This window comes from Lissotriton vulgaris, chromosome 3_2, assembly GCF_964263255.1.
Source record: "Lissotriton vulgaris chromosome 3_2, aLisVul1.2, whole genome shotgun sequence".
Classification (NCBI taxonomy): Eukaryota; Metazoa; Chordata; class Amphibia; order Caudata; family Salamandridae; genus Lissotriton; species Lissotriton vulgaris.
This window is the reverse complement of record NC_141690.1, coordinates 82,550,263-82,576,086: the sequence shown is the minus strand read 5'-3', so window position 1 is coordinate 82,576,086 and position 25,824 is coordinate 82,550,263. Positions and strand designations below refer to the sequence as shown.

The window sequence follows — 25,824 nt, the reverse complement described above, 5'->3', positions numbered from 1 at the left end:
GTGTTTCCACTATAATTTGTTTGTCAAAACGTGCCCCATACAAACAATTTACTCTGCCTGTGCCTTTCTGTTTTCATGTTGTACGTACTTCCCACTAAGTTGGATACTAAGTTGGAAACAGGCTTGTTATTTGTTTCTTGGTTTATTTTGTATATATTTAAGCAACTGCATATTAAAAAACCATGTCCGGCTGGACAGCTGTAAAATATAGTACTGATTGGGTCTGTATTTATTGTTTACTCACATTAACACTTGTCTAGGGACCACAGTCTTTAGAAATAATGAATGTGTACTGAACATTGTTTCTTAAATTAGGCCCATTTTAAGGGCAAGACTGGAAGTATTTGGTAGGTGACATCTTCCACAGTTATATATGGTATGTCAAGCATGTACACCACAATGGCCCAGATGATCCATCGGAATCGTTATTTAGGGAATGCAAAATTATATGTTTGAAATTATCGATTTCCTAATAGCTATTCCTACAAAGTAAAAACAGCTATTAGAAAACTGCAATTAGCAAGTTCCATACCATTCGCACTAATGGGTCAGAGTTGCATTTCCTAAATAGTGATTTTCAATTGGGAAATCGCTATTTTGGAAATGCTAAACCAAGAATAGGTATGGGCATAAGGCCCCTTGCAATGCACCCCAAAACTAGTGGTGGACATGTAGCGCACCCATATGCCCCAGGGACATGTGTAGGCTCTATTGCACTTAAAAAAGCATCTTGGGGTGCTTTCTAGATTTATCCTAGGCAGTGCGCATGCGCTGCCTGCAAAACATGCTGTATCTTCCCTGTGGACTGTTGGCACGCACATCATTGCCATTCATTATTTGCTGTGTCATTCAGAAATGCTGCCTTTTTAATGGAGCAGTCATTGTAATTGTCCCTCCTTTTGGTGCTTGGTTCCCTCCCAGGCATTTTTACTAGGTGATTCTTTTTTTGTTGGCCATAGCAACATGTTCACGCTTCCTCCTGGCGCAACGTACAATAGCCCCTCCTCCCGCCTGTGCATTGAAGCCTCAGGATTCCTTTTGGTTGTCTATCTGTTCATTCTGGCTCGTGTTCAGCTGTTGGTTGTATTCCAGTGCCCACCCCTCGAGAACCCCCATCAGAGCGCCCCCACTGGCAATGACATGGCTGGTAATCGGACTCCAAATGGTGCTGTTTCCCTTGCATTCAAAATGGTATAAGCCTTTCATCATGTTGCATCTGACACTGTTTGTGAGGCACGAGGTGGTGCTCTGTTAGCTGTTTATACGTTGGCTTGAGTGTATTGCACTCTAGCCCATCGCCCGCTCAGCTCTCTGAGTGAGGCCTTACCTAATTTCCCAAGTGCTGCAATGAAGGTGGTGAGTATATATTTTGCTGTTCCAGTCTCCAGATTGAAAGAGATCACTTGAGTTTAGAGCTTATAGTGCTCCCGGTTCATTGGGAATAGAATGTATCAGGATATCGGAGCATGTAGCGTCTCCTTAGACAAGTAACATCTTTAGTTGGAAAGGGAGACCAAGACTGCTTCACTTCAGCTACTTCAATTTTATTTGCTTGTCCAATTAACCCCTTCCATGCTGCCGTTGGCCATAGGCCGACAGCAGCACTACCTCGCTGGTGCTGCCGTTGGCAAATGGCCGAGGCGGCCCGCCCGTTTTTTAAAACGGCCGCGCTGCCGCGAAATCGCGGGACCAGCCAACGGGTTAAAGACAAAGGGACAGCAGTGTGGCAGCCTTGTCCTTGTCTGAGATATTTGGTGTGGTTACAGGGAACACCTGCCCATTACTTACTATTTGTTGACTTGTTTTATTTATATTAATGTAATTAGCTGTTGGCTGTTTCGGGTGAGTTCAAGAAGGAGAGCTCAGTGAGGCACCCGCAGGTAAAGAATGACGTTTGTGCACATTGTTTATAGTTACACAGAGAAAAGCTCTTTGAACCACCACTGGCCATGTCTGCATTTCTAAGTAGGTTGTGCTTGCAGAGTTAAACTAAAGCTGCGTGTCTGCACTTGAGTACGCATGCTGCTTAGGTTGTGGGTTCCAGTGAGCGACTCCACTGCCTTCTCCATCAAAGACCCACCATGTATGTTTTTCAAAACAAACCGCGAATTATCTGAATTCCTTCATAGGCTGATAGCGAAAATACATAAACATGATTTTTAGCGAGCATACTCAAGAGCTGTTAAAGCAACTAATGAGTTCTTTTTTTATTATTGTGTAATAAGCATTTGGACTGTAATGTCCGAGATTGTAGGCATCCCCAATACTTGCAAATCATGTGCGGATTGTCATGTATACTGACAGGTGAAGAGATGAATTGCCACTAAACAGTTGAAGGCACTCTAATAGCATGTAAAAAACAAAAAGTAATATTCTTTGTCAACAATTTATACTGGGTTACTTTTAGGTCTTGGCTGACTGTAAAACTAGAGGTTTATCAGATGTATTTGAACTGTATTTTCGGATAACTGACTCCAATTTAGGTCTCGTTTTTCTGCACTGTCTTCATTGAGCACTCAGGGCTGCCAAGTTTTCAGTGTATTTGTCTGTGCCATTAACATGTTTGCATTGCACTTATGTGTGACATGCCATATCTTAAATGTGTCTCCTCGAGTGTCACTTTCTCATGAATATAAATGTGTCTATTATTTATCAATAATGACCTAATTGCTTAACCCCTCCCATGCTGGTGACGAACCCCAGCCGTCACGCCCTGTGGTGGGCGTGTGCTGATGACGGCTGGGGTTCGTCAAGGCCCCGCCCTGTTCTTTTGTTTACCGCACAGCGGTAAAATCGCGGCAGCAGCGAAAGGGTTAAGTATTGAACACTTTTGCAGGGCAAATATTTAAGTTCAAATCAAATTTCTCACTTATGCTCTGTTTTCCACCACTCGGGCGAGATCTGTGCACCACCCCATTGACCAAGCCAATAGGTTTCCCATTGGTGAGATGAATTGCCATTGCCAATGCTTGTTTCAAATTGCGCATGGTTACCATCGACTTTGAGTTGATTGTAATTGCTTTTTCTAAATGCTTATTTTGCATTTAGGAAATGCTTTGAACATCTGGTAAAAAATCGCAAATAGGAAATCCCTATTTGTGATTTCCTACTTAGGGTAGAAATCGCATTTTGCAATTCTCTAAAGACCTTTGTACATAGGAAAAGGCTGTTTTTTCATTTTTTAGCAGGCCAAAATTGCGATTCTGCCAGTTACGAAAGGCAAAAGGCCTTTGTACTTTGGCCCAATATTCCTTAACTGATAGAAGATCTGTTTATTAAATATACCACCGAAAAGCTGTGGGAGTTTGTGTCAGTAGTGGTTATATTGAGAAGAAGACATACGTGCACCATGTACTGTGGCTTATGAGCTAACAATGAGTCAATATTTAGAAAGGTGCTAACGTGGCAGATGAAAAATCAACTCAGTATCTGAATATTCTTTTTTGCTAGATAAGGTTGCATCTCTTGCGAATCTCTTTGTAGAATTGTAAACCAGAAAAAGAAAGTCACGGATAGGAGACCCAATTTTTGCATGGATTCTTCAAAATATAGACTTTGCATAAGTTTTATAATGCTCTCATTCACATTTCTTGTGCACAACCCAAGTGTGGTACCTGCTACATTGTCAAATATGTGGAAAGGGATACGGACCTTTAGGCAAGTTTAATAAGCATTCCTTAAGAATACATTTCTAGTTAGCAGGGCTGGAGGATGTTAAGATGGTGGACACCTAGTGAGAGTAAGGAGACTGAATATTGGCTATCATTCTGATAGTTAAGGCAGTGGATGATATCTCCTGGATGCAAAGGAAACTTCCAGGAGCTGATTCGTAATATTACTCCAGTGCCCTTTCCTGAGTGTCTCCTATGCCAGGAGTCACAGTGGAGTGGTTTTAGATTTTTATATTACTGAAAGAGACATCCCAACTAAAATTATGAAACAAAAAGAAGAAGGTTCATACGGAAATACTTTCTTTCTCACTCACTTCCTTAAATAAAATAGAGCATTGCAATATACGTTTACATCATTTTTTTTTAGGACTAGCATTCCCTTTGGATCCAGGTATCTCCTATGTGCTTTTGGCAGAAAGATTGATAGACAAACATTGAAACACCAATAGTTGAAAATATGCAGATGCATTTTTGCAGAAAGTAAGGTGTATGTCGGCAGTACCATAGCATATCGCATGTGCTCTATGTTAAACCAGAAGAGCTTGACCAATGCCACAATTTCATTATTTTTTTTTTGCCTAAGACAAATTTGATTCATCTAAATGGAACTCAATAGTTTATTTATGGTTATCGTGCATGGATTGAATTCTCAGGAGCTATTTGGACATCCCTGGAACAATGGGTTGGAAAAGCAGTGAGTGATATGGCTGCATCTGCTACTTCATGACTACGATGTACAACAAATTCATTTATGACAAAAGGATATTCTGCAAGTACTTACCCATCATCGCGCAGATTTACTGTGCATTCCTCAATTTCTCCAAACACCTCAAAGCGATCCCGCAGCTCTGCCCGGCTAATGTCCGGTCTGATCTTAGAGACGTAAATCACGCGGCGTTCTTCCTATTAAAAGGGAAGGCAGTGTACAATGTCAAGAAATGCTTATTATTCTTTCCTGCTGCACAGTGCTGAAACATTGAAAATCTGTCCTGATCAATAATAAAGCTTCTTTCCAGGAGTCAATTACAGCCTAGATGAGTAGAGTTTTGGGATGACATGGTTGTGGTCATTAATGGTTCTTCCATGCCTCTCCAACAGAATATCGCCACTAAAACAATATGGAAAACCCCAAGTAGCATTTGAGAGAAAGAACCAACATTTTTTTTCTCCCACCGCGCTTGTTTTCGTGACAGTTCCAATGTGTCTCTGAAAATGTTCTGGGATTGACATTTCCCTCCCCATGTTTCGCTGAGTTGAATAAAGCGCAGCATCACGTCTCTGGAGCCTACAACCTGATGATCTCATTACAGGTTTCCGCTCCATCTGGTGTACTGTGGCAAATAATAAGGGCATCCGAGAGACAGTCTTGCAGTCTATGTTCATCTTGTTATTAATAAAAAAGGATTTACAAAAGAACTCACAAGTAAAGAATAACTTCGGTTTGATAGTTCTACTAAAGTAGTGTTTGTTCCATCAGACGCTCACTCTTTGATCATTCTTCTAGTTCCACCTCGTATGCATCATTCATAGCATCTCATTACCGGTGGCACGTGCATGCCAGCGTCCTTATAGTCCTGATGTTTCACCATTCCCTCCCCTCTTATTTGCTGTTCTCACCAGTGAGCTCCAGGTATAAACCATGACATGGAATGAGGCAATTATTTTAAGGTGTGAGGGAAAAGAGCAAAAAGGAAAGTTGTTTTTTCTTCCGTTTCCATTGGCTGCGGATAACACACTACACATTGTTTGGGGATGGGTGACTTGACGTCAGAGCCTTCTTTCATGGTTAAACAGACTGCTTGAAACAGGCGTCACTCTTTATCAGCTTAATTTGTTTTTTAAATCACTGACGTTTGTTGAAGTCTCACAGCAACTATTATGAGGTCATCACCCTGGCAAATGGCTGATGAATTTTCCAAGGCTAATGAACTTTCCAAAACACAATGTGCTTAAAGACTTATTAGCCGTTTTAAGGCCACGTGTATGTCTAGTCTGTGAACACTCTCTGCCATAGTATGCATGTTTCCTAGAATGTTTGCTCTCTCCTTCTCATGCTAGGCTGGTTTATTTTATGTAAGTAGGAGCAGGGACTGATTCAGGGACCTTTCTGCCAAAATATGTTGAAAACATTGCTATAGTGCAAACCGCAAACAGGAGATGAATGAGCAAACTATCAATTTGCACTGTGTGAATGGTAGAAGCGGGGGGGGGGGGTAGAGTGGGAGTCATCCAGGGTACTGCGCCTCAGCTCTGAATGATTCTGCCTCAGTGTTAGTAGTCTGACGGTGGAAGAATGCACAAAGTGCGGACGGACAGATCGAAGGTTACATGGCGATTCCAACATACCATGGCACCGTTGCAAATGCCTTGTGTACGACCACTCTTTAACCCGAGATAACCAGATAACCACACACTGTTTTGCAGGAAATTCCTTTTCTGCGGAGCGAGTTTTGGTATTTCCCAAAAACACTATCAATTGATGTGCAAATTTTACACAAAACAAGCAGGCCTAATTTTATGGGTGAGTGATCCAATGAGTGATTGAGCATTAAGGGAGTGTAAGTGTAAGCGTGAGTGAGTGTAAGATTATGGATGTGTGAATCAGAACATAACTAAAATAGATACATGTATAATTAATGGGGCCACGGTGTACTCTGTCGACTACAGGTCACAATGATAGAAAACCTATTTTTCTATAGATGTAGGAGTCAGTGAGTGAGTGGGTATGCAAGTCTAAGAGACAGCATTTACTGAGCCAGCCTGCTCGATCATTTATAGGTGTGCATTTTACCCAGTGCCCCTATTCAGTTTTAAGTTGTGATGGCCTGACTTAGATCTTGGCTGACGGGTTGCTCCATCAAAATGGTGACGAATACCCTGCCTTCTAAATATAAATCCTAATATATCCAATGGGATTTATATTTCGGAGGACGGGATATCTGTTGCCATTGTGAGGTACTAACCCATGCGCCAAGATCTAAATCAGGCACTGAGTGACTGAATGAAGCAGTTAGTAAGAGGGTGGAATTTATGTATAGCCAGGGCTTTAAGTGGGCCGGGTCTCAGGTGGTCTGAGCACTGGCAGTTTTTTATAGGGGGCCTCGAAACGGGTCTCTATCGGGCTCTGTTTTGAGCCCTGGCGCAGGCGGTCTTTTTTTTTCCGGACTGCAGTGACAGCTATTTGCTGTCACTGCAGTCGGGGAAAATAGTGCCAGTGCGTTAGAGACCCATTTCGAGATAGCAGGCACATCGATCTGCGCTGCCCACACTGCTCACTTCTCACTAGTGGAGAAGTTACGGCATGACGTCATGCCAGGTGAGCGTTGTGGGGGAAGGAAAATCCTTTAAAGAGTCATTTTCTTTCTGGATTTCCCTTCTCCTTCTGAATCCGCAACATTGTGGTAGGGTCACCAGGGCTTTAATTGGAAGCTTTTTTAATATTATATGTAACAAGCCAAGTTGCAGCTTATTTATCTTATGCTACTAATTACCATTGACAAAACCAATAGTCCTTACTTGTTGTAGGTATGATGCTACTTGTTGTCTCACATATCTGGATGCAATGACAGAAACAGCAACATACAAATCGTGCGGCACACTATGCTAAACACAGATTTTTAGCGTACGTTTGTTGAAGCCACGCCCCTAACTACACTGACCACGCCCCTTTGAGAGACCCCACAGTTTTTTCATCCCACTTAAAGCCCTGTGTATAGCACTTACCTTCCCTTCTATAATTTAAATAGTTAATTAAATGTACCGAGCTGTTTTTCTGCTGCTAAAATGTCTAAAAGAAAAAAATATATATAAGGTGCCTGGAATTTGGCAGGGTCTGTTGTTTACAAAGACCATTAATATTATAAAGTCATGCATAATCGGGTCCACGGAAACGATAATATGAACTTTAATTCTTGAATACTTAATTTCAGTGACTGATACTGATCTGAGGTCGGTTTGCTGTTGCCGCTCGGCACAAGTCTAACTGAAACTAAAACAAGCTGCAAACTGCCTGTCGACGTCGAGCGCGTGAAGTGTTTCCTCAGCATCGCCACCCTGTCTGGAAACAGCCTCGTGATTAAAACAACGGGGGATGCTGAACACCTGCTCCACAGACCTCAGGGAATAGTGAAAAGGAAACGCGGCACTGCCGCGAGAGCCGCGGGGGGAACCATCTCTCTGCCTAGCAAACACACGGGAGAATAAAGAGCAACCCGGAAGGGCTCCTCAGCCTAAAAATAAGAAGGAATTCCATATCTGAAATGACACGCGGCGATTTAAATGAATGCAAAACAAGAAAGATAGCACGGAGGCTGCTCCTCTACGACTCCACTAAAAGCTTTAACGAATGCAGTGCATCTCGTCTGCCTTTTTGTTGTATAGGAGATGTTAGTAAATATATTTTATACAGAAAATGCGGGATGTTTCTGCTATGGAGAGATACAAGCGTGCGGTAACTAGCACACCCCTCAGTCTGCTTTAATGAGCTAAATGCCTCAAACTTTTTTTTTTTTTATTTCTGTAATTTTTTTATTGAAAAAAAGGATATATTTACATGGAGCACAAAACGTTGCACAAAAATAAACTGGGGCACGGTCTGGAAAAAAGACCTGAAATGAACTCTGAGAGTATCAATAACCTAAAATAATGAATTAAGCCTAAAGAGATAGCAATGGAAATAAAGGGTGGACAGCTGTAATGGGATATAGCCGGCTTTAGCGCTGATGGCGCCCGGTGGAACATGTTTGTTGGCGCTCCCTACCACCACGGATTCCCTCATTACCACCCTTTAACAGTGCCCCTCAAGTCTCCTTACCCACTCTCTCTCAGATGCATTTAGTTCATTTTATAGCACCACTCATACCAGTGTAGGGTGTCAAAGCACTTTACATCACACAAATATTATACGGAGTCATTCAATCATATGTGTGTAAATCACTGTATAATACCAATATATAGGACAGAGTACTACAAGGTGTAGAGTCACAGGTCATCCATACTGGCAGGCAGTATCGTTTAAGAGTGATTGGTCTGGAGATGCACAAAGGTAGAATTTACAATGTAACACCAGAGTTGGGGGTTCTCTTTAATAATAAGAATTGCTTTCTACCCAAATGAACCAATTTTGCAATATTAGGATAATGTAAGACTGGGGAAAAAATCATAACGCTCTAACCTATGCCTTGCAGTTTTCAGGCAGCTCTTTGAGAACAGTTAATTGCTTACTGTCCTACATTAGGATTTTAACTCATAAACTGCAACTCACAGTAGGACCTCTCTGACTGAAGCAGTAACTTATAGGTCTATTTTTATTATATGCACTTTGTGATCTACATGGTACACGTTCTTTGCAGCAGGTATATTAACCCTCTGTGATAATTTACGGTGAGTCAAAACTTCCTCTTGACAAAACTCAGATTTCTCTCTCTCCAGGAAGAACATTAATCATCAGTTATCTTCATATTTTTATTGTTGCCTGAAAATTGTTGGAGGCAAGAAACGTGCACCGTGTGCTTTTAAAACCATAATATATGGCGCCCCACCCAGAGTCAGCATCCTGTGCGGTGGCACCAGTCGCACCGCCCTACAGCCGGCCCTGTGAAGGAACAACCCAGGTGCTGTAGTGATAACCCAGACCCAGTGCTAAATTTGAAAAAGGTAAGTGCCAGGTCCCTTGTCAGGAGGCCACTGCTGTTTGCACCACCAATTGCCCATATCTATGCTGCCAATGGCAGTACGAACACAACTACTAACCATCACATACTACTGATGTGACAATTTGAACTATTCCAGGCAACACAAAACTTTAAGAATGAGATGGATGGCTGCTATTATTATGCATATTGAATTAATAAACTCACTGTTAGGTCAACTAAAAAATAGACAAAACAGCTACACCATGTGGTAGACTGTCTTAAATGCCTTTGTGAGAATTAAGTGCTGGTGCCGAGCACATGGAAAGACCCGCTTAAATTAAGCGCTGCTCAGACCTGGAGGGAGATAGCGAGACCTCATGGTAGTTGGAAAGGCTGGGTATGCGTGAAGTGCATGGAAAAAGTATCCAAATTGACAGATTATCTAAATCCAGGCAAACCAGGCTACACTGTTCATCCATTTCAGTTAAATGTCGATAATAACCATTAGCCTCTGGACATGGTGGAAATCTGGGCTTCCTATGTGTCAGATGACTGTGAACAGGATCACACAGCATGTCTCCAGGAATTGAAACAGCCAAGGAATAACGAGGGAGAGTAGTTGCAAGCCAGGAGAAATATACACCTGAATATACCCCTTAACCTATCCCCAAACCTCATGAGAATCACTGGAAAAACCAAGTCAATTCTGACAACCCAACTGTGACCTGAAAGCAATATCCTCTGGTCAGTCTCACTCCAGCTCCCTCATTATCTGTCTATTGTCTATACACAACAGTGGGCAGTGTACACAGCATGCATCTCCTGTTGATTGTGAGACATGCCTGTTTTTTGCTGAAGCCTCAGTCCCTACTGCACTGCTGTATTGGGCCAGTCAGCACACATAAAGCACATTCAGACACATGTAATTCAGATAAAAGTGTAGGCACAGCATATAGTACATGCCAAAAGACACACCCTCTCAAATACATAAGATAAACACAAGCACACATACATAATTTCTTTACTGCTGTAATTTTTAAAGCTCTGCCCAAAGATAGTGGCTGTTGTACAGCTGGATGGAGAAATAATAAAATATAAAAGAGAAAGACATGTAAAATGCAAATAGCGGTAAAACACTCAAATCCACAGATCACTGTCAAGTTACACCAATCAGTCAATCTTCCTCCACCACACAAGTAAACGTTTTTTTGTGTTATTTTTAAGGACTGCATCACTACTTGACGGTATTGTGTGATTCTGGGCTATTCACTTCACTTCCCTGGATCTTAGTTACCATGGGCCAGATGTATCAAAAAAGCACCTTGCAATTCTCAGATAACAATTTTTACAGAATCACTATTTGATAATCGCAAAATGCTATGTATGTAGGAAGTACCAAAGATTTTCCTTAATTGTACCTAACAGTATGCATTTAGGAAAAGCTTCTTTCATGTGCATTACGGATTTGCAAAATGTGATGACCTAAATTGCAAATACAAAGCGTTTCATACACAAGGAAAGGCAATTCTGTATCTCCAAACTGTTTTAAATTTAGCGATTCGCACTTTTGGCAAATGCACAATAATTTCATACATCTGGTCCCATATCATTTAAAGTATGAGCTTTTAACCTTTTCCATGCTCATGACTGAGCTGAGCTGAGCTCGTCATGAGGCATGGTGCTCCGGTGCTCATGACGAGCTCAGCCCGTCATGAGCCGTGGAACGCTCAGGTGCGGGGAGAATTCCCCTGCTGTGCTGAGCGTTCCACGGGAGCCGGTGCACCTGCGACGAGCTCAGCTCGTCATGAGCACAGGAGCACCGTGCCTCATGATGAGAAGAGCTCGTCATGAGCATGTGGGTGCTGTGCGCGCCCCCCTCCCCCAGCACAGCGGGGGAACTACCCCCGCAGCGAAGGGGTTAAAAATAGAATATCACACGTATGAGATACTATTTATTTATTGACATGTATTAACCCCTTTCATGCGTCGGACGGCCCCCGGCCATCCGACGTCATAGTGGGCGTGTGCGGAGGACAGCCGGAGGCCTTCTGAAACCTGCCCAATCATTATTTCCCCAGCACCGCAGGAGAATTTGCCTTTGCTGCAGACGTGAGAGGTGTCTGACTCCAGTAGCAGATTCAAAAAGTGCACAAGGTGCCTATGCCCATGGGAAAGCAAGTCAAAATGGGAATGATTTGGCAGAGCAATCCTTCAGGGCAATACTGAGATATGATGGCAGAACAGTGCTTGTTCTTTGTGCTGGGAAAGGTGGATCTGCTGCCGTTCTGTACTGAGGTGCATCCACACAGCAGGGAGCAGTCTTAGGCAGAACAAGCTGGATTTGTTATGGGTCAGCACTAGCAGTGAGCAGTGTCGACAGTGCAATGGCAGTACTGGACACCGGCCTAAGGAAGACTATTTTGGGCTTTGGCACTCATTCTATTATGTATTGTATCTACAATAACCACCGGATGCAAAAAAAACTACTTATTCTCCTTAGGTGGCTGTGCTGGAGGCGTCTCCATTCCTATCAGCATCTTCTTTTACTTCTTTATGTTTATAAAAAACAAAAAATTGACTTTATTTCAAACATAAAAAAGTGAACAAATCTCCTCAGTAGAACTGCAGAGCAAGATAGGAAAGATTTAAACTGGTTATTATGAAAAAGCCAAGGCATGGGAATTAATTGTGTGCATTACAAAGAAGCAGCACAGGTTTCCAGGCCCTAGATCTCTTTCTAGCCAGATCACCTGCAAAGTCTAGTCCTCTTGAGTCAGCTAAACCCTCTTGGATTTTGGAGTCTGTCTTTTTTTTGTGTTCCTGAAGCAAGGGAACAGGAGGGCAACCACTTGACCCTTGGGGAGCGGCTACAACCCCTAGGTGCCAGAAGGATTCAGAGGTCCTTGGGTCTTTGTGTGAGTCTTCTTCCGAAACAGACAGGAGCCAGAAGTCTTCTTCTAACAGGGCCTTCCTCTTCAGACTAAGGGGCTCATTAGGATCGCGGACGGACTTGAGTCCGTCCGCGACCATCGAGGAGGAGGGAACCTCCGCATGGCCTGCGGAGTTCCCTCCTGTCCAATTAGGATGTGACCGCCACCCTGGCGGTCACATCCTCTATTTTTAACAATGCGGCAGGTGGGGCTTCAAGCTGCACCCAGCCGCAATGTTAAAAATGCATACATTGCATTTGTATGCAGAGAGCGGCAGGCACTGCGCTGTGCCTGCCGATTACTGACTACAAATGCAGGAGGGTACCATAGGTACCCCCCATGTGCTCCCCCCACCCCCCTTCACCCAGGGGGCCCGCAACGGGCCCCCGCAGTGAAGCTCCGTATGCTTTTTCACGGCTGAGAAACCTGCCGTGAAAAAGCATTTCTTTTTGGGCATCCTAATATGGCTGGCGGTGTCTGAGAGACACCGCCACCATATTAGGGCTTTTCCGCCACAGTTGTAAGCCAACTGCGGCGGAAAAGCTGCGGACAGAAACCAGGACCCACCAGCCATCCTAATGTGGCGGTGGGTCTTTGGTGGGTCCGCAGCAGTTTTTCCGCATCCTCCGGGCTGGCGGTGGCTTCCGCCGGCCCGGAGGATGCGGAAAAACCACAATCCTAATCTGCCCCAAGGTCTTTCTATGTGCAGGAAAGTTCAGAGGAGGTGGTGGTGGAGGTGCAAGATATATCTTACGCACAGCCACTAAGTGGTGGAATTCTACCACCCAAACCTCACCATTTTCTCACAGTGTCCCTAACTGTGTAGGAAGGTCCTAGGAATGGACAAAACATGCCCTCCTTTGCGTATCAACGTCAAAAGAGGTAGTGCTAAGGAACCCTTTTGTTCTGCCAACTGTTCCTGTCTACTACCAGATGGCTAATCCTTACTAAGCAGTCAGCATTTAACACTGCTCAGGAGGTTTGATGAGCGGCAAAACCGGTTTTAACCCAATTCTAGTCAGATAGCCTACAGTAAAATTTAGCAAAGTTACCTTTCTGCTGAAGTTATCAAAAATCAACATTAATCTGAGTTTAAAAACCAAGCAGAAAATAACTTTGAAGGCTTTTCTAAGTGAAGGTCAATAATGAAGATTTTAACCCAGTTAGGCCTGAAAGGTCTAGTCTAATGAAATGAAATTTACTTTAGCTTTTTTTGCACTGTGAGGGCAAACTAACCTCATTATGGATTGTGCTCCATTGTTATATATTAGCACCCTGCCCGTGGACCTACAAGGCATACCTTCGGGGTGACTTAGAAATATATAAAAATAGACTTTTCCTACATTGCGAAAGTATTTTCCCTGCTGTGTGTCAGAGCAATGCGTTAAACTGCAGCCTATCTAGAGCACAGTAGTGCTCCTGGCAGAAACAAATTGTTGTTATTTGTTGGACTTGGCCCTTTTTGCAGGGTCATCCCTGAACTTCTTGCCTTCCTCCTGTATTTTGTCTTACCTATTTTTGTTGGGTTTATGACTCTGGGCACTTTACCACTGCTGATCAGTGCTAAAGTGCATATGCTCTCCCTATGGTAAATGGATGTATGGATTAGTGACTCCATGATTGGCTGGTTTGGTTTACTTGTCAGACCCTAGTACAGTGCATAGTGTGTGCCCAGGGCTTGTAACTGAAATGCTGCTGGTGGGCTTGGAGCACTAGTTATGCACACACAGAAGCAGTCTGTAAAAGTGTGTCTCAAGTCTGCCATTGCAGAGCCTGTGCGCAGTCTGGTACTGCCATGCTGACTGGGCAAGTGCACCCACTTGCCAGTCCCTAAACCTTCCCTTTTCTTCATATCAGACACCCCTATGGTAGGCCCAATGGCAGGTTGCATTGTAAGTATAAGGTAGGACAAGCCCTGGTGTGTGTGGCATGTCCTAATAGTGAATTACAGCCATTTCTTTCACTATTGCAAGGCTACCTGTCCCCTATAGGCCAGAATGGGCAGTTTGATTATTACATCTTATAATCCTAACTGACTCAGGGAACCAGGTTGGAATTCGAGTTTAGTATGCCTGTACTCAGAATGATAAAATACATCTTTTAGTGAAGTTGGTTTTAACATTCTGTGTTTGAAAATACCACTTTTAGAAAGTAGGTATTTTCTTGTATAACTATCCAAGCCTGCCTCTGCTAGGTTGTTTATTCCTTGTCTGGAGTTTGAGTGATAGGGGCTGGGGAATTCCAGGAGACAGGGTGAGTCAGCACAGTGCTGAATAGAGAGATCTGCATCTAGATGGGTGGGAGGAGTTGCACCTGGGACCTGTGCCTTTCCTCCACAATGCTAGCTGCACCTCCTGTGGTGCGTCTGATGTCTCTGCCCTGCACTGTGAAAGGAAAGAAGGAGTCATGTAAACAAAGTGCTCCAGGACTGACCAGAACTGGTTTGGACTTGGCAACTGCCTCTCTGCCTTCAGAGAACAAAGAGAAACTGTGTATAAAAGAGGGGACCCAGACCCCAGAGAATTAGATCACTTTTGGGAAAACAAGAAGAAACCTTTGCTGAGGAGAAGAACCAGAGAGAATGAGGAGAGACTATCCCTAAGCTGAAGTGCTACTTGGGGGATTGGCCTGCAGTTGTTGCCTGACTGCCAAAGAAAGGAGAGAGGAACTTTATGTGTATTCTCTGCAACCTGTGAAGGATCTCCAAGAACTTGAGAAAGAGCTTGCCTCCTGTTGAATTCTCAGGGACAACAGACTTCAACCACTAGCTCCCCAAGAGTTCTTTCGAAGTGCCTGCAGTTGTACTGGACTTTCTGAGGAACTGTGTGTCGCAAGGAGCTGGAAGCACGACTCGCAAGGAAGAATCGTGTCACCGCCGCAGCCGCTGCCGCTGCCGTCGAATCACTGAACAAGGGTGTCACTGCTGTAGCTGTCGTATCATATCGCATTGCAGAAGCGCCTTGCATCACCGGAGAAGAGTGTCGCCACCGCAGCCACTGCTGTCACATCACTAAACAAGGATGTCACCGCTTTAGCTGTCGCATCGCATCACAGACACATCTTGCATCACCAGAGAAGAGTGCCGCAGCCGCTTTCGGCGCATCACTGAACAAGGGTGTCGCCGCTGCAGTTGTTGCATCACCTCAGCGTCCCGCATCACCAGAGAAGCGTATCGCAGGGCCTGTCGCAGCTCAGAAGAATTGTTGAGTCGCTGCACGGGTGTCGGGCATGCATGCATCGTGTCGCATCAAGGAAAAGATGCCATCTTTGTTTTCATCGCATCACGGCGCTGCGAGCCACATCGCCAAGGAAGCGCAGTAGGAAAACAACTCATCACCGTTCCTGCGTGTAAGGAACCAACGCATCACCTTTCTTGCAACACTTTTGCTGTATAGCTTTACGCATCCAAAGGTACATTGAACTCAAAGTGTCACATTTACCAGCTTAAGAGAACTAAGCTATTTCTACCATTTTTAAAGTACAGTATTGTGGATTTTTGTTGTTTGTGGTCTTGTGTTAAGTCTATAAAGAAATACTTATTTTTATATTACAACTTGTGTGGTGTCCATCTGTAGTGTTGTCACTGGGTTTATGTATGTGTTCACAAATGCTTTACACACTGCCTCTGAGATAAGTCTGTCTGCTCGGGCCAAGCTACCAAAGGGGTGAGCAGGGGTTATTTTAGGAGTGTACCCCCTTACTCTGACTAGCCGCAAGGGTGCCTATTTGGTCAAAGGTACCTACCGCTGCCAATTAGAGACCCCCAAATCTAACATCATACATGTGTGTTGTGTAAATACAGACTGGATCCCACATATACATTGCAACACTTCATACCATAGGTGCACTTAAGGCACCATTTACAAGGTATGTGAAGGGAAGTTAAATATGCCAAATAAGGAGTTCTAAACATACAGAACATCTTTTAAAGGGAAAGCAAAGACACTTTACTACTATTTAGCAGTTCTAAAGCAAGAAAATCTTTATTAAACAAAGGGGGGAACCACAATACAAATAGGATAATTCCTCACAACTTCCCAATTACATATCCAAGTGTTTCGGGATATGGCAGCTACCTTCTTCAGGAGACTATAATTTCTTGAAAAAATATAGAGTATCACTTTATCAAGAATCAAATCTAGCATATTACATCTCCCAAACAATATGAATTTTAAGGAATTTATCAACATATACCATGAGCACTGATTACTCAAACCCCACATCTGTTTGCATCAGTGTATGCTGCCCATTAAGTTAATTTAAAAACATGACTGTGTGCACAGATGTGCATAGAAATGTAAGATTCTCTATCAATTGATGCAAAGAGAGGTTAAAGTACTTACTATGGCTTTCTGTCTTTGCCTCTCCCTTTGTTTGGCCCGTTCTGATTCACGTTGTTCATACTCTTTGCGGTACTCTTCCCTCTTTAGCCTTTCATGCTGATATTCCTCATAGCTGTCATATCTATACAAAACAATAAATGGCTTTATTAAATGTCTGGTAATATTGATGTTGCTTACATTTCACCTGAAACAAACAGCAAGGTTATGGAAGAGATGTCGGAATCAATGTCAGTACCTGGAAGATGTTGAGACCACATACAATAGGAACACTCAATCCCAAAATGCCAGACATGGTCCCCTCCAGACAGGAACACAAGCAACCCCAGACCTGTCAGTCCACGGCACAAAGCAATTCAATCATTCCTTTCATCATCTCATTCTTTGTTGTGGTAGATGCCCTAGTGAGATGAGTTTGCCCAGACGTGGATTCCATTGCTCACTGTGCAACAGGACTCAAGGTATACCTCACTGACAAGACCTAAATAAATAAAAACCTATCTGGGATAGCGTTTGTTTCCATCTGGACAGGACTGCTCCCAGCAGTTCAGGTTCGATAGTACCTATTGGAGGATGACCAAGACTAAATCTCGTAAAGTAGGATCAGGTCTAGAATGCATAGTTAAAAAAACACAATGTCTAGAATGTGACACTGAGCAATGGCTGGGAGGCTGGGATTAATTTAAGCATTCCTCCATCACCTTGTTCTTTGTTGCATAAACATTTCATCAACATCTGACCTCATGCCATCTAAGAGTTGCGTACAGAATCTGGCAACCTGGCATTCTAAATTTCCAAGCTCTAACACGTCCAGACAATTTCAAACACAAGGAGATGATGGATGGAGTGCTGAAACTTTTCAGACACTCACCCCCTTCACAGATCTGGGGTGAATCCATCATTGTTCTTTAGCTCACTTTACCACCCCAGTTCAGACACAGATATTTGCAAATCAGTCCTGACCCTGTGCCTCATGGGAACAGTCCAGCTCGAACTGCCAAGCCATGTCTTTCCTGGACCGGAAATAAGCATCCTCAGACTGGTTTCGGGCTAACAGCCATCATCAGCCAGGCTAGCTTGAATCCAGTAGCAAAGAAAGCAAGGGACCCACTGGCCATACCCTGCCAACTTATGGCGAACAAAGACAATTTACTATTTGATATTCAAGCAGATCAAGCAGGAGGGCATTTACCCCAAACTCAGAATCATGTGACTATGGAACATTTCAGTTGCATTCTAAAGAAAACAGTTAAACCAACTACTCTTCTGAGAGCAGACCTTTTCTTTCTTTTCCTCCTAATAAATGCTAATGGACTGCGAATCTTGGAGACGGCATACACAGTGTCCTGTTCTATTTAAATCAACTATTGCACTGGAGATTTCACACCAGCACCCTTACCCAATTGTATGCACCAATCCTTTTTATTGGAAAAGAAAAGTGCATTGAAGAGGCCGCTAGGCAACATGATTTACGCTACACAAAAGACATAATGTCAATAAATACATCAAAGGTGCCATATGTGTCTAATGGCATTGTGAGATCTAAGAGCAAATATTTGGCTGTGAGTCAATTTGTAAACATTTGAGATAAGTATTGTATGTACTGTAGGTTGAGTGAAATGAGAAGGTTGACTTTGGCTCTATGTAGTCTGTGTGGAAGTGGTATAAGAAAATACTCAGAAAGGAGCTATATAGAACTAAATATCATTGGGCAGCACAACCTCTATTGGTTTCTGTAAATTAAAAGAAACCTTTTTGCAGGGAATGTTTGAAAGAAAAGAATAAAGGTGCCAAAGAATAGGAAGAGCAAATCACAATTCACTGCAGTGCCAAGCTGAAAACATAAGAAAGGTCGAAGTTAACAAATCAATGTCTAAATGGTATGGTAAATATTTTAATTGGAGGCTTAGAAAGTTAGGAGTGCTACTTCTTGATATTGGTGCCAATAACCGACCAGTAAAAGAGGGATAAAGAAAACAAATAAAAAAAGTTATAACAATAATCTTGGCACATCAACACTTGATTCACCAGCAAACCTCGAAGTGGTATTCTGACACACAGGACACATGATTAACATCACATGCTTGCTAATTTTGCAAATGTTTAATAATAAAAATGAATTTGTGAGGATTTTAACCCGACTGCCATATGAAGATGATTAGCTTCTTTACAATATCTGAATTTTGTGTGAAATAAGATGAAAAACATACGTATATAGCACTCATGTACATTATCCCGGATGCCTCAGGATGCTAATTTGTGACAAACAGCCTGGCAGGAAAAATGTACTTCCAAAACACTTTTAAGCTGGAGAGACTGGTTGCATTTTGCAGGGTGTTAGGAAGACTTTTGCAGAATACAATTAATGCTTAGGATGGTCAGAACTAAGTGTCTGAATCACACAGATGTTTCTGTGAGTAGGTGTGATTTACTCCATTCTAGAGCTCCGATGGTTACATCATCAAAGTGGCTGGGCATCTTTCTCTGACTGTGCCTGCCACATTTCCCAAGAGCAGAACCAACCAAGGCTCTTCTAGTAGGAAATCAGGTCAATCCCTCCTCGAGGACTTGTGAGTCATTGGGGACTCACAAGGGCGGCAGTTACAAAATCTGTAGATTTTAGGCAAATTTCCTGTTATTTCAAAATCAGAGGATGAGTCAATGAGAAGTATTTTACAGGGGGGTGGTAGTCATTGCAAATAGGTAATGCTCAGTGAGAATTATTAAGAAGTGGATTACCGAGGTCTTCGACTATAAGGAGATCTGGATCTTGACCTTGAATAGATGGCAGGGCTTCTGCGTACTCCTCTGCGCCTGCAGTGACTTGACTCATTGTAGTAACATGATCTGTAAAAGTATAAAATAAAACATTAGTTTATACCTAGAACTCTATAATTTGAGATGGTAATGACAGCTGTTTTAAAGATCTGTAACTTCCAAAGAAATTGTGTTAAATGGACAAACGCGGTGAGTGTTGTTTGGGCAGGTGTTTTATAATAGGTAGTGGTTTCTAGGCTTTGGGTAAACATGGAAATCCCAGGCAGCCAACAGCTGTACTCTTTAAAATTACACAAAACAGTATGCAGATTGAGCAAAGCTTTCTTGTAAACACAGTGCTAGTAAAAAAATAAAGTATGTGTCCGTTAATTTTTACACTTTAGCAGGCATCCAACGCGGCTGGAAAACATGTTCCACAGTGAAGAATGTATACTTCTTCCTCTTTTCAGTTCCATTCCCCTTTTTGCAACGGGAGAATGACATGAGTTTGAATGGCAAAGCCTCAGTTGGCTTGGCCACTGGAAGCCCTAGATCTGGTGGTCTGTCTACCGATGGACTGCTTGTCACAGTGACCAGACTTCGACATACAGGGAGAAAAAGTCTTGCATGTCTGGGACATTTCTTCTTTGTTATTCTAAAACAAACTACCGTTTTGAGAGATTGTTTTGTGAGAAACAAAAACCTTTTCAGAGAAGGGTCAAAAAAACTTGACACCACACACTTGGCAAATTGCTCTGACTTTAAAGTTATCCCTGCGCATGCACTTGATTTGTTGGAAGTAAGACCCCTGTCAAGAAGAGAGACATCTCATTCATACAGTAGATGGTACTCTGCCAGAAAAGTCTCTAACCTCAGCTGACCAGGTAGGATGGCGGGTCACACACCCAACTTTAAATGACCTACTTCATTGATATTTAACCTGTGGTCAAGGGATCACTGGGGGTCCGCATAGCCTACTCAGTGCTTCCACGACTACTTAGAAAATCAAATGATATAAATAGAATAATAAATTGTATATAAATAAAGATGCAAAATGTACAATTGAAAATTTTAAAAGGTTATGAAAAAGGAATTTGAAATGTGAGGCTAAAAATGTAGTATCCTCAGATTGATTCGTGGGAGTAGTACAAGTGCATCAAACAAAATATTGTATTGATGATGATAGGCCTCACTTGTATTTAAAAAAGCTCCAAACTCCCTGTTAAAATGTAGATCTTTTTATATTTGTTTTTTAATCAAAACTTAATGAATCAATTGTGTACATGTTTGATGAATGCTAGTTTGTGTAGTTTCTGTACATTGTTTTTCGGTTCAAATAATCAGAAATGCTTAGGTTCAGGTCCTCGGCTTCCACTAATGACTCGGTGGGGTCCCCAGATTCCAGTAACGTTTCAGTGGTGGTCACTGGATTCCAGGAATGCTTAAGTGGGGGGTCCACAGAAGTCAAAAGGTTAAGAACCACTTTTTACAAGAAACCACAAACCAGGTTAAACTCAGCAGACAGAGCTAAATTAACATTAACTCAATCTAGATGTTCTGCTTTATTGAACCCCCCCATAATTATGTAACTAAATATTAGCAATCATATTGGTTTTCTTTATCGGAACATGTGACTCTCATTAAAAAGAGTTCTCTTAAAAGTATACCTGTTTAAGCAGACCAATTTATGCTGCAATGCTTTATCTTTAGCATAATACATATATAAACTGGGATAAAAGAGCACTTCTATACCAGCAAGTAGACTAGTTGTTGAGTCACCTGTTAATGCCCCTTCCTAATTTATAGAATGATTTTGTCATGGGTCATTAGTAATGGGTCATTAGTAATACTTAACACATTTGTTCCAGGCAGCCTTACTGTTAATTTTCTAGATTTGTACAAGCAGACTGCAAAACAATGGTAAGGAATATTGAATTTATATTTCTCAACCGTGGTTAGAAATTGAAATGAATGAATAACATTTCTTAGGCTTACACTACCTTAAATAAGGTATTTTGGTGTTGGTCTCATTTAGAACTTCAGAAACGTTTTAAAGACTGAATTGAAGCTGATGAACAAACTAAAATATTTAGTTGTGCTGGAAGGGAGTTACAGAAAAAGGGTTGCAGCTAAAAAAGCTCTACCACCCCTTGTTTTTTTTACCAGCAATGGTAAAAGGGCTTGGTCTTGACTATAAAGGGCATGGAGGGAGAATAAGATGAGACCATCTGGTTTAGGCATTCAGGCACTAATGGATAGTAGCATATGTACATCCAGCTTTTATGTTTAATATACTAAAAAACATATGATGTACACTCAGAAAAAGTCTGGCTTTACAAATGTAATAATATACGTGTAGCTGTGCTGAGTGTAATATTCTATTTGCTACAATTGAGTCTGGGGAGAGCCTAAATTGCACAAGAGGTGAAGCCTCCAGTGAGTCATGCTTTCCTTCCCCTTTTACAACAAGCATTTGCAATGCAATAGGTCTCGCATTAGGAAAGTTTGAGCTATTGGTATTGTAAATGACAAATTTATTTATGTGTTGGTTTTGAAAATAGGGAAATTAATAGCTTTGTCATTTACAATGCCAATAGTTTTAACTTTCGCAAATGTGACACCTATATCATTTGCAATGCATATGTGTTGTATTTACGTGACTTAGATGAACTTAAATAAAAGTTATTGTAATTTATAACGGCAATAGCTTAAACTTTTGTAAATAACTTTTGTGAAGATTATGTTCAGTGTATTTTTATTGTGACGAAAATCCAAGAACAGAAGTGAAATATTAACATCTTTTTGTGACATTTGTAATAAAGCTTGGAACATTGAGAGAACATATTTGAACCAGTTGTTGTTGAATGGTTGCACAGATTGATGCTGTGGTGGTGCGGAGTGATTATGTGGTGGCAACGAGTGATACTGTGGCGTTCGATGATGCTGTGGTAGCGCAGTGATGTCCCTGAGTGATGCTGTGGTGGTGCTGAGTGTTGCTGTGGTGATGCAATAGATAGAGGAAGGGCGATAGATAGAGGGAGGGCGATAGATAGAGGGAGGGCGATAGATAGAGGGAGGGCGATCGATAGAGGGAGGGCGATCGATAGAGGGAGGGCGACAGATAGAGGGAGGGCGACAGATAGAGGGAGGGCGACAGATAGAGGGAGGGCGACAGATAGAGGGAGGGCGACAGATAGAGGGAGGGCGACAGATAGAGGGAGGGCGACAGATAGATAGATAGAGGGAGGGTGACAGATAGATAGAGGGAGGGCGACAGATAGATAGAGGGAGGGCGACAGATAGATAGAGGGAGGGCGACAGATAGATAGAGGGAGGGCGATAGATAGAGGGAGGGCGATAAATAGAGTGAGATAGATAGATAAATAGATAGTGGGGACACGGCCAGTCAGAGGATGAAGTGTGAAGGGGGTGTGAGGAAAAGGGGGAAGACGTCAGGGGAGGGGAGGATGCGTGGGATATGGGAGAGGCGGGGGGATGGAGGGATGAGGTGCGTAACTGAAATAGAGGCTAGAGGACAACGTAGAAACTGTAAAACGCAGTAGGGAGAGGGGGCAGAAATATTAAAGAAAATAGCAAAGAGAGGAATGGAAAAATAGGAATGACCAGCAGGATAGAGGAGTGATGGTGAAGAGGCAAAAATGGATTAGACGGCCTGAAAGGAGAAGGGGAATGAAAATAAAGGAAACAAGCCTGACCTAAAAAAGGCCAGATTGTAGAATATGGAACGCTGTTGGACATCTTTTTCAGATCCCTCAGCATTTTGAGCCCCAGTTTAGCATCATATGAAGACTGCAACACATTCCACAGATGTGCCCGTTTCCAGAAGTAACCTGCACTAGGGGTGAGTTATCTGTACCATTCATGCTGCAGATCAGGGTTAAACACCCAGCTCATGTGTACAAATTGACGGTTACCTACTCACTATCACCATATTTATTCATGTATTTTATTCATGACTATCAGAAAGCAAACTGTCACCTCGAGCGGTAGCAGGGGTTCTGTGCACAAAAACTCCAGCAGTTGTATGCAAAAGCATTACATTTGACCACAAATTAAAGTGCAATAAAACTATAATCAAAAGATTAGAAGCAAAATGCAATACAAAAGCCATAAAAATATCACTTTGAAAATAACGTCTGACAAATAGTTGTTACCGGTTAACAAAATCTGAGATGTTCTAGGCCGGAGATGAACAGAATAGGAGAAAAACACTGCTAGAAGCCTAGGTTTGGGGATTTGTAATTTAGGCAGCGTCTGACTGCGAGCCAACCTAAACGGATCCTCCAAACAGGTAGAGTTTTGGGGTAAACAAGCAAGTGTTTTTTGTGGGTACGCACCTGTATGTTATCCATGTACATTTGAATTGGGAAGGGAAGTGCAAAGCCAATAGCGAACAATAATTAAACCAGCATTTACTAAGGACAATGACACCAGCCAATCAAAAATATGGGCGGAGAGAAGGCGAGGCTTCCACAGCATACTCAACTACTGCATGCCTTGCAGAGCGAGCGGTGTATGCGGGCTGCCGCTAGGCTCGACCTAAAACCTAGCATTGCCTCTCAATTCAGTGACAATCTGATGTATTAAATTGAAACATGTTAAATACACTTTTTTGAATTTTAAAAAGATTACCTTTATCACAGTTTTAAATGAGGGTTACTGTATGATTTACGTGGCAAATCAAATCAGGGCTCCGCTCATTAATCTGCCAAGTTAGACACTTTGGGGCAGTTTTACAATAACTGGCACATCCCTGTATATCAGCAGGGATGCACCAGTTATTGTGCGCTACGGCTCCGCCACGATGGATGTGCCGCATTTACAATGCGGTGCACCATGGGGCAAAAAAGGCACAGATGCGTGACGCATCTGTGCCGTAAAGGCGACACATTGCTGGAGTTGTGCAGCTCCAGCAATCTCTGGGAGCCCTATCTTTGCAATGCTGCGTCAATCCTTACACCTGCTTCAAGCAGGCGCAGGGTTTTGACGCAGCATGGGCTCAAAAGTGGCTGAGTGAAATCTTGTAGATTTCACTCAGCCACTTTTGGAAGGCGTTCCTACACCAGAACGCCCCCCCATCCCCCTGCGCAGGAACACCTTTTCTGGAGCAGGGCTTTACAACGTGACGCATATCCCAGATGCGTCACGTTGTAAATACCCCGCAGCATGGCGCATCTTTTGCGCCACCGCTGTGTCACAAAAGTGACGCAACTGTAGTGTAAAGGAGACGCAAGGGGCTTGTAAATCTGCCCCTTTGCTCGGCTCTGACTTGGCTCTTTCTGTTAATTTCTTGGCTCGACAGCCTCCATTAATAATCCTGCAAATCCTGTAGGGAAAAAAATTCCAAATATCTCCTTGACATTGGAATGACGGATGGTTGTGCTCTAAGAGGAAAGGGCAAAAGTAGATAACTATTAACATTTTGAGCTAAGAAATAGAGTCTGTTTTCGATTACCATTAAAAAAGCTTTGTGCATCGGGTGCCTCTGCTTTCCGCTAAGCCCATCAGCAACAACTTCTTCCACACACACCGGGCTCTCTCCGAGGTCCATAAGTCCAGCGGTAATCAGTTGAAGAACACCAACAAACCGGCAAAATAAAATGTCACGCACGCAGGTTCTGCAGCCTGCAAGTGTTTACTTTAGTCTTTTTTCAGTGTCACCAATAAGCATTATAGTAGTGCCGCTTTCCCAGCTGTTTATGACAGCTGTCAAAAGTAAAAGGTGTTCGTAGTGTGCAGAAAACTCTCTTATACAAGGAGCAGCCATCGTTTACTGTTTATCAATTAATGTGCCATTTGGCATGTAATTAGTAAAATGTAAGCCAGGGATCAGTTGGAGACACGTGACTGTCAATGTGCTGCGAGTATTTACTATTCTAAGATGGCGCCAACAATCCCGAAAATGTAATGAGGTTTCGTAGTTCGGTATTCACGTTCAACCGCCCACGCCGTTGGTGATTATGATGGCGAATTATTCTGACATATTGAAAGGCAGCCGCTGACAGACTTTGGTCCGAAGTGTGCAACAATACACGGGGCGTAGAAAGGACCACGTTGTTGTATCACTTAAAAGGAAAGGGAGCTTGAGAAAGCTAAGTGCACTGCCACGTTTACACTGATTTAGAACAGCAGATAGTTATAAAAAAAAGAAGATGGTTATCTATTTTCCTAACAGCCAAGTGAGTGAGAACATAATTTTAGTCCTACATCTGTGTCTACGCGTGTCCAGGACCGCCTGGAACCATGAACAATTATTCGTAGTTTCCGGAGGAGCGGATTGGGTGGTGCGACGTTTGCTTCTGACACCTGGATCCAGCGCACAGTTCTGTGCGTGTGCGTCCTGGTCATCCCCGGACCATTGTCACTCTACTGAGCTTACCTAATTAATTAATTAATTAATTAATTAATTGTGGGTTTATATAGCGCTAGGATAGACTCCCGGAGGAGTATCTCCGCGCTTCGACCGCTGCGA

The 25,824-nt window shown here is 42.7% G+C and overlaps 1 protein-coding gene across 2 annotated transcripts in view; it reads right to left on the bottom strand.

Annotated features, from left to right (window-relative positions):
* PPARGC1A (PPARG coactivator 1 alpha) overlaps positions 1–25,824 on the bottom strand; it is a 244,608-nt gene that overhangs the window by 17,954 nt on the left and 200,830 nt on the right. For both annotated transcript variants that reach the window (XM_086964024.1, XM_086964025.1), the window contains exons 9-11: positions 19,314–19,421; positions 16,578–16,698; positions 4,453–4,574 (exon numbers count right to left, since the gene is read on the bottom strand). In XM_086964024.1, the coding sequence (XP_086820150.1) occupies positions 4,453–4,574; positions 16,578–16,698; positions 19,314–19,421 (351 nt within the window). The remainder of the gene's footprint in view (positions 1–4,452; positions 4,575–16,577; positions 16,699–19,313; positions 19,422–25,824) is intronic.